General features: G+C 40.5%; 2 protein-coding genes across 2 annotated transcripts; both read left to right on the plus strand.

The window, feature by feature from the left end:
• The first annotated feature begins 4,401 nt into the window (after positions 1-4,401).
• LOC140927981 (COMM domain-containing protein 4-like) lies at positions 4,402-6,296 on the plus strand. The gene has a single exon (XM_073377692.1). It carries the CDS (start codon positions 4,471-4,473, stop codon positions 5,071-5,073), a length of 603 nt encoding a protein of 200 aa, XP_073233793.1. The 5' UTR covers positions 4,402-4,470; the 3' UTR covers positions 5,074-6,296.
• Positions 6,297-10,184: 3,888 nt separating this feature from the next.
• On the plus strand, positions 10,185-11,497 carry LOC140926718 (histidine N-acetyltransferase-like). The gene has a single exon (XM_073376425.1). It carries the CDS (start codon positions 10,200-10,202, stop codon positions 11,118-11,120), a length of 921 nt encoding a protein of 306 aa, XP_073232526.1. The 5' UTR covers positions 10,185-10,199; the 3' UTR covers positions 11,121-11,497.
• Positions 11,498-14,408: the final 2,911 nt, after the last annotated feature.

Below are 14,408 nucleotides of genomic sequence, written 5' to 3' on the forward strand. Positions count from 1 at the left end.
TCAGTTTTTAATTTCCTGGATCTCAGATCCCTGATACGTGATGATCTTCTTAATGGAGTGGCTGGAACAGTGTTGGTACTTGACTTGTCATTGCCACCACCATACACTAACTCCCGAATGAAAGAGAAGCGGATAAGGAACATTTTCCAAACAATAAACCAGCCTGAAAAGATATTAGAACAAGAAACAATGCTAACAAATTTTCTAACCAAACAACATTAGATTAACCTAAGATGTTTGTCTGACTTTTGCCCTTTTTCAACTGTTTGTGCAGGTGTTAATATCAATTTGCTGGTCTGAGTTTCAGGGCTATAAGTAGTAAAACTGTGTGCAATGCTGTTAATGCTGTGTAACTGAATACTTACAGAATTCCAAATTAAGGGGAATAAAAGCAGGTATATTCTCCAACCCAATAGCTATTTTATAGCCACATTTGTCTTGTTTTCATTTACCTCTAGAACCACATTCTTTTCAGATAAGTAATGGGGTAAAAGCATACATAATTAGCTATGCTACGCTTCTATCTTTGATGAATGTTCTCACTCAGTTTTAATTACCATTAATGCAATAAAATAATGCTTATAAACAGTATGGTAACATGACACTCATATTACTGCACTGAAATGGGACCAACAGCATAATCTTACTATCAGACATAACTGCTAATTTATGACATCCATCCTCCAGTAAAACTGTTTATTTTAAGGCCAGACATTGGGGCCCTTGAAATGTCACAGACGAACTATGCAACATTTCTAGACAATAAAACAGTCATCACTAGCAAAATGGAAAGCTACACTGCTGCCTCTGTCTGTCCCTACATCTCAAACAAAAGAGATCTATCAACTTACAATAAAACTGACAGGTATCGATCTGTTAGCCATGTATAGTGCTAAACCACAACAATCAAAGGCTCCATTTGCCAGCATAATCCCAACCGAAAAATGAGAATTGAGGCAAGCATATTTTTTTCTCCTCTCCCCCTCTCTCCCCTCTCTCCCCTAATGCCTAGTACAGTCACTGAGGGTTGATATTTCAACCATCCCCAATGTTCCATAAAGATCGCAGCTGCTGTATTACAAGCATAAACAAGCAGCTTTTGTTTGCCTACTGGGACATTAATTTTAGCCGTTACAGTTGAACCTTTCCACAATGGCCACCTTGGGGATAGAAGAAAGTGGCTGTTGGGGAGAGGTGGCCATTATGGGGGGGGGGGGGGGGGGTAGGGGCATCATATGACACCTGCGAACCCTCCAGAGCATAATCTACCTGCCAGAGAAAAAAAACGTATTGGAACAAGCAGCATTTTGGCATGAGGTAATTAAAGTAGCACTGCAAGCAAATCTTGTCCTGATGCCAGTGTAGAAATTGTTTTGACTTTTTCATTGCCTAACACACGCGACATTCCCAGCCGCTCCAATTCCAAAAGACTTGTTTCGACAGCAGTGTTAAAAATCGCTCTAGCATCCGCCATTTCTGAATTCAGAATAATTCTTTCCCGCAGTTGCATGTAAACAAAAACGGAATAAACAATATAGACTTACATTTGATTGACAGGCATCAATCTACTTCCCCCAAGCTGCACCAATCTGGGGCTCCGTTTACCAGCGTACGAAGTTTTCCAAAAGAACAATGATATCGGGCAGGCACAGTTTTTCTCCCCTCCCCCGAGAAACGAGAGTCAAGTAGTGTAGTGTCCCCTGGGACAAAAAAAAGTGTCTGTTATAGTGGAGAGGTGGTTGTTAGTAGAGATTCAACTGGATCTCTGATGATTAGGTTTTATACAGCTTGGCGGAAGTTTTATTCTGAGCTTACAATCCCCATGGATTGTCCAAAATATTTTTCTGCAAATATCCCATAATCCTTATCACTGGCTTTTATTGGCCTATTCTAGAGCTATTTGCCATGTGCACCATGAGCAAACTGAACTACTGGATTTTAAATAATACAACTTCTCAGTGTCATTCTATTGCAAAAAGATGTTAAGCTCTGTGCAGTGCTCATTTTGAACTGCACAATGAGCATGTACAATAAAAAAATGGGGCGCACTCGTATACCTGCCAACTTTTTTACATTAATAGGCGTGGACATTTTTTATCTTAAGAGTGCCAAGATTTTTCATAGGGTCCGACAAGATCCGAAGACGTTCCAAAGACTTCCGAAGACTGTACGAAGAGTTCAGTCTAACATGAACATGGGAACACAAAGGAACATTGACTTCCCTACTAAAAAAAGAGAAGATCATCCACATAGACTTTTCTTTTCTCTCTTTGGTTCTGGTTTCTTTAAATAACTACAATGTGTCAGTAAATGCTGTAATGGCTCAAACTTTTCCACCAGGCATGATAAATCGTAACACAGGCGCAAGTAGGAGTGAGATCCAAGTTTTCGATCCGCAGGCGTGACAATCACTCCTCAGGCGTGACCCTTGGCGGGTATGCACTTGTCACACTCCGCAGACTAAACAACAACATTTCCCAAATCTCATATCATAAAACCCCATATCCTTATTCAATTAAAATTCCAGGGCCGAGTTGTTCAAAGCTGGGTTAGGATAATCCAGGGTTAGTGCGAGATTTGAATTCAGATTTGAAAGCTTAAAAAGCATTTCAGTTTTAATTCTTTTTGTCTACTAGTTGATGACTAGAGGCTCTAAAAATAACAGAGAAAATTATCCGAGAAAATGCTTTTGAACGCAAGAAAAAGAAACCCGGGTTAAATTTAACCCCGGGTTAAGCGCTAATCGGGCTTCGAAAAACTGGCCCCAGATCTCGCTCGGCTATTATTTTCGCACAAATTCTCTAGTGAGGCCAATTCCCTAATCCCTAATGTATCGGTCAAATCGAAGCTTCAACATGCCCCCCCCCCGGGAAACCCCCCGGGCATTTGACTTTTTTGAAAATTTTTGTTCAAATTCCCCCCTACCCAGGCCAAAATGCCATTCAAATGCCCCACACTAGGGTCCATTCAGGTGATCAAATGCCCCCACCCCGGGGACATTTCACAGGCACAAAAATGACAGAAGGACGATGGAAACGCCTTCAGTTGCCAAACAAATCTTTATAAATATAACAAAAACTGAGAAACACAGTTAGCGTATTAACTACGAACAGAAGTCTCGTGCAAAGCGGCGGAAATCGCTGCTACAAGGTCACTGAATGCTCAGCTTTTCTTCTTCATGCAACTTACAAAGCGTTGTATAAAAAAAGATCCCACCTATTGAGATTACTACATCATGACCATTTCATTGACATGCGTGATCGCTCATCTTATTAATTAACATACTTACAGTAGGTCAAAGTAGTTGACCTGAGCTTTTTATTTTATTTTATTTTATGTTGTTGTATTGAATCCCCGGTATAGGTGTTGTATTTCATTGTGAACTCAACAATAAAATACATTCATACATTCAGAGCCTGAATCCAATATTAAAAATTTTAAAATTTAAATACTTCAAATATGGCACAAAGCTTGTTTAAGCCCTTTCCTCGTAAACAATTGGCCACAAAGGCACAATCTTTTCCACGAAAATCCTCTAACACCGCGTCCCCCATGATAGGTCGCCACGCCAAAGATTTTACATGAAATCGAGGGTGCAGTTCAAATTCCCCACCCCTAAAGCATGGGGATCAAATTCCCCACCCCCTGGAAGACTCTGATAATCAAATTCCCTCCTCCCCGGGACGGCAAAGGTGTCAAATGCCCGCGGTATGCGGGGGTGGGGGGGGGGGGGCATGTTGAAGCTTCGATTTGACCGATACATAATCTTGAAAAACCTACTGGGAACCCTGTGGTGCGACACGAAAAAAATTCTTCCAAAGGAGAAAGACATGCACGCAAGGCAAAAATTTATCAAATCTAGCTCAGAAACGAGTCATTATTCTTGAGCATGCTCTTCTGGATAATTACGCTTGGAATTTCGGCAAGGGGGCCGGGGGGTGCAGCAAAGATTGAAATTTAATTTTCTCGATCGAAACAACCCTATAAAGTGATGTACTACGGTTGATGGTTAACCAGTGGCAACCTCGGTGATCATAACTCAAGATCAGTGAAGCAAGGTAGTAAATTATGTATACCGGGGATTGAGTTATTAATCCTTTGAGCTAAACAGGGCATAACGGAACTTAACCCCCACACTCAACGAAAAGGCTCGAACTGTGATCCGCGCATCCCAACTGTCAACTGCATGATCATACGAAAAGGCGCCCATAGACGACCAAAAACCACTTACCAAACAAGATCACCAGGATCACAGCTACGATAGTTATTAAAATAACCACGGCTGTCACCAGACCTTCTTTATCGAACATCTCCAACGTGCCGATGATCCCTTCCAGTTCACAACGCTATTTGCGTCCTTCGCGCGGAAAGGACGCTATCGAGACGCTTAATCCATATAAGGCATCTAAGTCACGTGAGTACCTTTTGTAAACGAAGGAACGAAGTGTCGGAAGGAGGAGGGAGGAAAAAATGAAGTTTCGTTTTTGTGGAGAGTTAGATTGCCCAGATTGGGTACTTGCAGAGATAAGTACACTTTCCAAAATAACCTCTGTAAAGATGCGGCTTCTATGTACTCAAATTATCAAGGATCTATTAGGAGAATCGATTGACTATGCCAAGGTAGAAAAGCTGACATCTGATGCCAAGTACGAACTGTCTGATGTGAAAGGATCGATCGCGGCATTGTCGTTCATAATTTCTAGTGCTACTAAGTACAGCGTGGACGGTGATTCTTTATCCAACGAGCTGCAGCAGCTTGGCTTGCCAAAAGAACATTCTGTTGCTCTGTGTAAAACATATGGCGAGAATTTGATCAAGTTACAAGATTGCTTCTTGGGGAAAAGTTTGAAGTTGAGTGGAATGACAGAAGTGGAGTGGAGAGTCGATTATGTTTTAGGATCCAGTGAATTACATGAAATCTCGGAGCCAGAGGTTCAACTCAGGTTCAGTGAGCTGGATGAAAACAGTGGGAGAAGTCAACCAGTGTCATTCTCAATGACGTCGAACAAATTTAGCGTATTCCTAAGCGAAATGAAGCAAGCACTTCGCTTAATGGAAGGATTTCAATCTTAAGCTGAATCTGAATTGCGACTATCTTTTTTTGAGCAACATGTGTTGTACTTCATTTCTGCAACTCCTGTTTGATTCTTGCACTCACATGAATCTGATGCAATGTAAAATATAAAGTGACTGTCATCACAGTGTTTTTACTCTGCTATCCTTGGACATGAATGAAGTTTAAACCATGTAATTTCCAGTAAGATTCCTTGAAAAGATTGAGACCTTCCATGGGGGGTTTGGTGCTGCTTTGTCCCTTTTTGATGATGAAGATCTGGTAACTTAGAAACAAACTATTTTCTCTTAATAGTGAGTTTATGCAACAGGATGGCAGGAAGAAGCGAATGGCAAAACACTAGTGTGTTTTAAACATGAAAGGGCTATTACTTGCATGTTTTGTCATGATCTTCCCTTAAATAAATGTTTTCTGGTGTTTTACAAAGAGATCTATTTAAAGGAAGGTGAAGTTTAGAGGAAAGTTTTTTTTAAACAAAACTATTGTCATGCTTGGTTTGAAGTCTTCTCCCCTCTCTCGTCTTGTTGTGTAAGTTCACTAATATCAATTTGTGGAGGCCCTCTTAGTGTGTGTGAGTATGTGTGGGGCAGGGGGGTGGGGTACTTATGTTTCTGGTCTGAATTTTAAAAGCGGTTCCACAAACTGAAGAGGTGATGTCGCTGTCGGTATTGTGATTTTCCTCATTGCTGTCTCTGTTTCAACCCATTTGTTGCCATTTCACCTGTCTTAATAAGCTGCTGTTTCAAGGCCATGTTGCTTGTTGCAATTGAACCCTAACAGGTCCTCCTTGTAGCTTTCAAGCTGGGTCAAGTTTTCACATTTTTTTTGAGCTCACAAGCAATCTATTAAATCATATTTGGAGACCATAATTTATACAGACAGTCATGCTGTGATTTCTTTCTTCTTGTGTTTACAAAAGTGAGAAACTAAGAAAACTGTAAACACCATAATAATTCTGGGATGTGATAGTCCTTCAAGGAAAAAAGCATTTAATAGCCACAACACTCACCCCCCCCCCCCTGCCTATGGATGAGGTAAGTTGACTTCTACCCTTGAGAAAAAACAAGATCAAAGGTATCAACATAGTCTTCCCCCCTTGCCCCTCAGAAATAGGAATATTTTTCCTATACCGCTCAGAAATATTCCAGTTATCAAAGTTGCTGACACAGCCACCCCCTAAAAAAGTTTTGAAGCCCTTCTCAGAAAATCTGGTCCATAGATGGGGTGTGGAATGGTCCAAAAGCCAACTAGGCATGAGAAAAACAAAACACATACAGCAATGATAATAAGTTTGCACTTTTGAGGTTTGTTTCCCTGAAATTTTTAAGAGATGGTCAGTAAGAAATTGACCTGCCACCATTAAAGCAAAGGGTTCACAGTGTTTTGACTTGTACACTAAATACTGTAAAACCAGCAGGGTTTTGTCTTCGATTGATTTAGTTCTGAAACAATATTATTTTAATGATAGTGCTTACACTAGAAATAAGGTTTCAAGAAATACGTTAAGTAGAAGTTCAAAAACCAAAACATTTATATGGTATGCAGTTGTTATGCAGATTAAGGGACTGTGTAAAATTATCAGGGGAGCCCTCAAATGAGTGAAATATTGCTTTAAGTTACCTTATACCCCTTCCCCTGTACAAAAACTGAATTAACTTCTTAATCTGCGTTTAATTGTAGGTAACCAAGGTACAACCCCCTCTCCCTTCGCTTCAACGGCCCCATTCCCGTGCAAGCTAAAGACTCATGCGTCATAAAACCCTAGCAGAAACAAGGTAGTAAACTTAAAGTTTACACAATCACTTGCCTCCTTTGTTCTTTTCAATGTAAGTAGATCTAGTGCCACAGGCATGTGCAGTACATGTTCAATCAATTTCTTACATCACTTTACCCTTTACTCCCCCGTTCTGTTTTAGAAACCCCTACTGATAGTTATTACACAGTCCCTTACAGTGGCGTTGAAAATGCTGAACTGTTCATGAGAGGGGCCATGTCAACAAGGCACATGCACAAAACAACTGTAGATAAATAGCCTGTGTGGCAGGCGTTAAAAGGGGAAGGGAAATCTTGCTCCTAATTCCCTTTCCCCTCCCTTTCGAACACCTGCCACACAGGCTAGTAGATAAAAAGAAGTGTCCCATTGGAGACTGTATGTTTATTACGTTCCAGGTGGGGGGGGAGTCGGATGGGGTTACAATTTTCTAAGAGGCTTGATTTTGGGGGGTCAATTTTGAAAGTGCACAAAACGTAAGGGGGGTCGAAATATTAGCTATACTACGATTGAAGCAAATCCACGTTCAAAAGTAGACAAAAAAAATTGTTTCGGCGGTTCTTTGTCAACAACAAAATGTTACCCGTATAAAGCTTGGCCCAGAAACCTATCAGCTATTTCTACTACCAGGAATGTAGCGTGCATGTACGCACATATGCCTATCCATACAGCTGAAAATAATCTGGAAAAAATATATAGACTTTTTTAATTTCATGAAAGCATTTTTATCATTAATATAATATAAATATTTTGCATTATATAATTTGGTGTTTTTGTGTTAGGATTTCCTTTATCCTCTTACAGGTTAAGTGGAGTGAAATGGATTTGAATTCAGTATTTGAATTCAGAACTTGGTTGAGACTTTTGACCAAGCCAAATACAATTCTGTCCCGGAGTATAATGTAGCTCCCATATGCACAGCTGAGCGTAGCTTCAGCGGTATGAAGAGACAGCAAACTCCTTCAATTCTGCACATACACAAGCACAAGGACGTAATTGATATATATTGATGACATTATAACAGCGTTTGCCCGTCTGAAGGGTACACATCACAGGAAAAAATAACGGATTCCCATTTTTGGATATTTTTGGGTATTTAAAGAATACCCACAAAAATCCCAAATTTGGAAAAGTGAGACAAGTCCCAATCTGGGAACTTGGTTGGGAATTCCCTGGTTGGGACTTGTCTCACTTTGCCAAATTTGGGATTTTTATGGGTATTCTTTAAATACCCAAAAATATCCAAAAATGGGAATCCGTTATTTTTTCCTGTGCATCTCGCCCTTTGCTTGTAACGTCCTTGATGTCGTCCCTGTTTTACCTTTTTTGCCGTAAACAGTCTGTACCTTACCAATAACACTAGAAATAGATGGGGAAAATAAACAACTAATTATTGCATTTTCCTTCGTCTTTATTTACTGAAACTGTCCGGCTGCAGAAAACGCAGGAGATGGCATTTCCGAGACCCTAAATTTAATATATTTTCTGGGGGAGCATGCCTCCAGATCTAGACTCCCCCAGGTTTGGGGCACCTTCGACACGCTATCTGCCCAAGGATGGAAGAAGAGACTTTGTCTAGAAGGGGTTGGAGGTGGGGGGGGGGGGGGGGGGGTAAATTTGGGGGGTACAAATTTTATATGTAATTATTTTGGGGGAGAAGTAAGGTTTTGATACAACTCACTTTCCTGAAAACCCCCGTCACCCCCCCCCCCCCGGGACGTGATAAGCGTACAGCCCCTTGCATTGAGGCTAACAATAAGTGAGCTTAAGCAAATTACCACAACAACGACTTCAAAAAACCAATAGGTTTGATGATCACTCTTTTTAGTACATTTCTTTGACGTCCACAGCACGACTACGACGTGAAACCTCCTAATTTGACGTTTTATGGAGGACGTGGACATACGACGACGAATTTTCCTTCCTATTTTGGAACCCGCCTGAATAACATCCTTAAGAATTCAACCCCTGGAAAAGTCGCCTGCATTTGACATATTGAGCGGGTCCAAATAGACGCGATTAAGTTTGAAAGAACGCAAATTCATTTTTTTTACCGACGTTTTCACTGCAAGGTCCACAATGTCTCCACTACGGCCCTCCACTACACCCTTCTTTATGATTTGATATATCTGTGAGAAATGTAGTAGCCTGACAATCAAGGCATTTCTTGCCGAGAAGGGGTGCAGAGAGAATAGGGGTCCACATTTTTTACCAGTCCTCGGATCGGGGCAAGAGAATATAGGGACCATACAAAACAGTACGACGGCGACGGCAACGGGAAATTCAAAAAGGCAATAGTTTCATGAGCAAAACAACAACTCTACACGTGCATCACGCTTTTTTGTACATTTCTTCTCAGTCCCTGCATAACTACGAAGTGGAATGACCAAATTTTTAACAGCGAATTTTTAAAGCTTTTTTTTTAGGACGGGAACGGCAAGGTGACCCGGGGGGGGGGTACTGCCATATGTGGGCGATATAGGTATGTGCCGCTGTGAAGGGTATGGTTTTCAAGCAGTTTAGGGATAGGGTATATAAATCAGAGAGTTTGGGTCTAGAGGAGTGTATCATTTTCCATTTAAACTGATCAATTGGCTGATCAAGATTTTAGTCTAGACAAGGGAAGCCAGGAACTGCCCCTCAAGAATACAAAAATATCAAATCGGTTTTGTTTAAGGCTGGACTGTGCTAGTGATCTCAGTTGTTTCTGGAAAACAGCTACTCTAGGATAAGGGGAGGGGGGGATTTGGGGAGTTTAGTCTAGTACAGCGTAGCAAATATTGTCAGGATTGGCTGACAACAGTTTCACGTCGCCGACGCTCGTTCCCAGACGCCGCGATCCTTTTGGTCAGCGACAGGACGGGACCACGACGGCAAGGTGGTGAGTAAGAGCATGCGCAATATCCAACAAATGATGATGTCACGTCCGGTTGAAGTTGCCGTCGCCCACTCTAATACAGGGACCGCGGAACAAGGTGAAAAGTGGGAGGGCTGACGATTGAAAATAATTTTTTCATATTGAGAATCGAAAAAAGGAATAAAATCATAGTATTTGATTTTCCAAAAGTGGGGGCGGGGGCGCAAAAAAGTGGTGGGGCCGCGGCCCTACCAGCCCCTCCCCCTCCGCGGTCCCTGTAATACCCTGTTTACATGGAGTGGGGGACCCCGGACTAGTGGGGTAAGTTTCTTTTGTTTTGTGTCTCCCAGAGCGTGAAAACAAAAGAAACTTATCCCACTATACCGGGGTCCCCCACTCCATGTAAACAGGCCCTTACCATGCTTACTAAAGGTCCCTAATAATCCTTGCGTGACGGGTGTATTTCATTACCTGTCACGCCCCTTATTGAGTGGAAGATGGCGGACAATTTGTCATTTCGACTCGCTACATTGCAAGATTTCGACGAGGTTCAGGAAATATCCAAGGGTATATACAAAGGACATGATTATCTACCGTTCAAGTATCATCACTGGCTTAAACAGGAAAACGTCATGGTTATGGTTGCTATTAAAGATGGCAAAATAATCGGTTTGGAGGCTAAGGTTGTTGTAGATAATGGTAAGACGGCCGTGAGTAGGGCAAGAAGAATTCACCCAGACTTCCGAGGTCGCAGCTATGGAAAACACCTGTCCGAAGCTCTGGGAAATCACGTACGGCAGATTTTTCCGAACATTACCCGACAACGATTGACCACTTCGTTTCAGCGAGATACTTCTCGTACTGATTACAGAGAGGTGCTGGTACAACACATCCTGGGGTCCGACATAGACAAATGTCAGCTCAAAAATCTTCCAAAAAGCGAACGCAAACTACAACTGTGCACTCGAGAATACTTCGCTGAAGTAATTTTGTCTCCCACTGTCGTCAAGAACTTGTTTCCGAGCAAAACGCTCGTTCTCGAGTGGTTTCCTTTTCAGGCTGAAGAAACCAACATTGATTTTATACTCAAGGATGGCGACCAACTGTTTGTTGACGAATGCATCGACGATCATTTACCGATTTCTTTCAGTCACGGGCGAATTACCCCCACCTCGGAGTTTATTCTTTGGAGTTGCAGCATTTTCACACAAGATCCCGAGTTATTTCAGGCTCATTTGCTACAACAAGTCCAAACAGCTGCTCGGTTCATTCATGGAAATTTTAGATTTGTTTCATTTCAACAGGAAGCTATGGTTGACAAAGGAAAAGAACTACTGTTTGAACGAGCAAAATTGACAGAATGTGAATATTTTGTGAAAAGCGAGACCTCTATGATATTGTACGAAAAAGATTGGTAAAATCAACTAGCGCCAATGAGGGCCAACGTCCGTCGTCCGCATAGGGACCCATAGGGGACAATCGAGGGCAGTTGTTGTGTGAAGGTACCTTACGAAAATTCATCTGTAAGACGGCTGTGTATCAAACGGTTCTTTCCAATATCGTCTTGGTAAAAAGTAAACAAGACGAAGAAGCTTAGTAGCTAAAAGTATAAAGACGTGTCCCTTCTTTTAGTGGACGCAAATTTTAGAAAAATCTGGGTAGCAATTTTAGCAAAAAAAACACTTTTAAAAGAAACTGTTTGCAGAAATGTATAACAATCATCCAAGAACAAAGTAAAAATTGGAAAGAGGTCCTCTGAAAAGGTCACGAATTTAGTAAAGACACCATTGATCAGGTTGTTTTGTCAAGTTTGTTATATAATGTCAACTTCACTTAATGTAAACCGCTCAGACGCATAATTGACCACTGCAGAAATACCATAACATACCATAATGCTCTTTGTTTGTCACCCCAAAATTTGCATAAGCATTGTCGTCAGTTTCTCTTGGGGCCATTTTAACTCCCAAGAGAAACTGAAGACAATGCTTATGCAAAATTTTGGGGTGACAAACAAAGAGCATTATGGTATGTTATGGTATTTTCTGGAGTGGCCAATAAAGTTGTTATTGTTTGCCAAAAAGCGAAGACTCATGCTTATTTAGACACTTTTATACTTAGGGACCGGTCATTTATTAGAGGGAGGGTTGGGCTGGTGCAAATGGGGTGGGGTCATACCTTTTTGTGCACCTGAAAATAGGGGGCTGCATAAAATTGTGCAACCATTTCTGAGGGGCCATGTATTTTTCTGCATTCCAGTTTCCGTTCCACCAAAAAGAAACAATACTGAAGGAATCAAGAGCAAGTCAAATAAAAATTTATTATCAAAATGATAGCATAACAAACCAACATAACATGGTGTATAGCAGTCCTTTAACATTAGAAAAATAAACTTCATAAACTTCATGTATTACTCAGTATTACTCAAGACTACTTCAAGTGCTATACAACTACAGCATCAAATTGTCAGTTATTTTTCAACAAATCGTATCTTATGAAGTATGCAAATGCTAAAACAGATGCTGCAAAACATTCTCTTCTTCATGTTTTAAATTCTTTGCATTACTAGGTAATTATTATGAAAGAGTAGTAGTCTTTCGTTTTCTTTTCCGCTATGTCAAAAATCTCATTCCCCTTTGTAAAATGAGTAATGAGTATTTTCTGTAAAGGTAGTGTACTCTATTGGTTTCAGAATAGAAGGAATTGCGTGCCTGAGACCTGTCCATGTAAGAAAATTAGCTTTCTCAACTATGTTATTAATTGCATTAAAGGATTCTATATTGTTGAGATTGAACAAGAGATCTTTAATGATACAAATCCCCGAGTCATAATAAGATTTATAAAAGACCGGTTTTCCATCTATTCTTATATCTTTGTTATTCCAAATTATACAGAGCCGTTGTTTGTTAGCTAAAAAGAGTTTTGGAAATTCTAACCAACATTCTAAGAGTTCTCTGTAGAAAACCGAGTTAATTGAAAGATCATTCATTGCATAATTGCATTTAAAAAGTAAAAGACCACCAACATTACGTAGGAGATGTAACAAGTAGAATTCCACGTACTTTCGTTATCGCTGAAAATACGTTTTAGCCAAGCTAGTCGTAGAGCTTTGACCAAGCTTTCAATATCTGTCATTTTTATGCCACCGTCTTCTTAACTGTTTATTGAAGAGAGCCTCGTTACTTTATCCTTTCCATTCCATAAAAAGGAGAAAATCAAACTATTCACTTGTTTGATGATTTTACTTGGAGGTGAAAGAACCGAAGATATAAAAACTAGTTTTGGAATAAGTAATGATTTGATTATAGTTACTTTACCATAAATGGACAGTCCTCTAGTTGACCATATATTTGTCAGCTGCTTTATGCTGTCAACCTTCTCTTGAAAGTTTTTTTCGTAAAGTAATGATAGGTCATATGTAAAAAAGGTTCCTAAAGCTTTTATGGGTTCACTTGGGCATTTAATACTAAACGGTTTTTCATCTTTTCTTTTAAGCGAACCAATCCACATTCCTTCTGTTTTAGAGCTATTTATCTCCAATCCACTGAAGTTCTTAAATACTTCTAGTTCTTCAAATAACGTTTTTGCAGAATTTTCATCAGACAGGATTGCTGTGGTATCGTCTGCGTATTGCAATAGCTTGGCTTCGTGATTTTCTATTTTAATTCCTTTGATATCAACATTTTGACGAATGGAGATTGCCAAGTTTTCAACAGCTAAGATCTAATAATTGTTTTATTATACATTGAACGAATCCTTTCTTTCTCGCTTCGACATAAAATGTTTTCAAAGTTTGTGCCAACTCTTTCTTTTCCTCAGGTTCTCTCAGTTTTTCTCTTTCACGTCATCAGCAAACAGCTCCTTTGCCACCTTCGTCGACCTTTTTGTGTTTGTGAGTCCTTGTCTTCAACCACTTTTTCGATGCCTTGCTATATTTGTCTTGCTTGGACAACGAAGCAAACCTGGAAGTCATGTTTTTGTTTCTTCACTGACGGCAAGCAACACAAAGCGCGCGAACTTGACATGATTACCCTTAGAAATCATACACCGCGGTCATACATGACATGATTACCCGTGACCTTGAGTGTCCATGACATGATTAATGTATAATCTGCAGCCTGATAATGTCCCAGGCGCTGATTTCGAAAATTCACTGTACGCTTTCGGCCAATCTGAAAAGAGATAGTGAGTGTATAATAATAGCAGTTATCGCTAAATACTTGAAGCATCACTGGCTTCGCACTGCATCAAACAAGCATGCAAAGCTAATGGAGGTGCAAAGGCACATTACTCAATAACAGATACAGGGTTTTACACAAGAAGAGGAAGGTCCACTCTGCAGTAGTGAAAATGAAGAGGAATACTTATATTCCCTGATGATGAAAGCGTTCAAACAGATTTGGCTCGAGCTCAGAGGATGATGATGAGGAAGGGGATGATATTCAGATCACAGTGACAACTACTAAATCAGGGAGGAGCGCTACTCGCTATTTGCTTGAAATAGTCCGGTGAGTTTTATTGAAGTTGTATTAAAACTGTTTCTGTGGTTGAGGGCGGGTCATCTTATTTCATTTGCAGACTCGAAGGGGGGCCACATTATGTTATGCAGTGGCAAGAACAGGCCCACGGGAAATTATCAAATTATGCATAGGAAAATTAAAATGCACCAGACCACCCCCCCCCCCCCCCCCCCCCCATCTAATAAATGA

Source organism: Porites lutea, chromosome 2 (genome assembly GCF_958299795.1).
Source record: "Porites lutea chromosome 2, jaPorLute2.1, whole genome shotgun sequence".
Lineage (NCBI taxonomy): Eukaryota > Metazoa > Cnidaria > Anthozoa > Scleractinia > Poritidae > Porites > Porites lutea.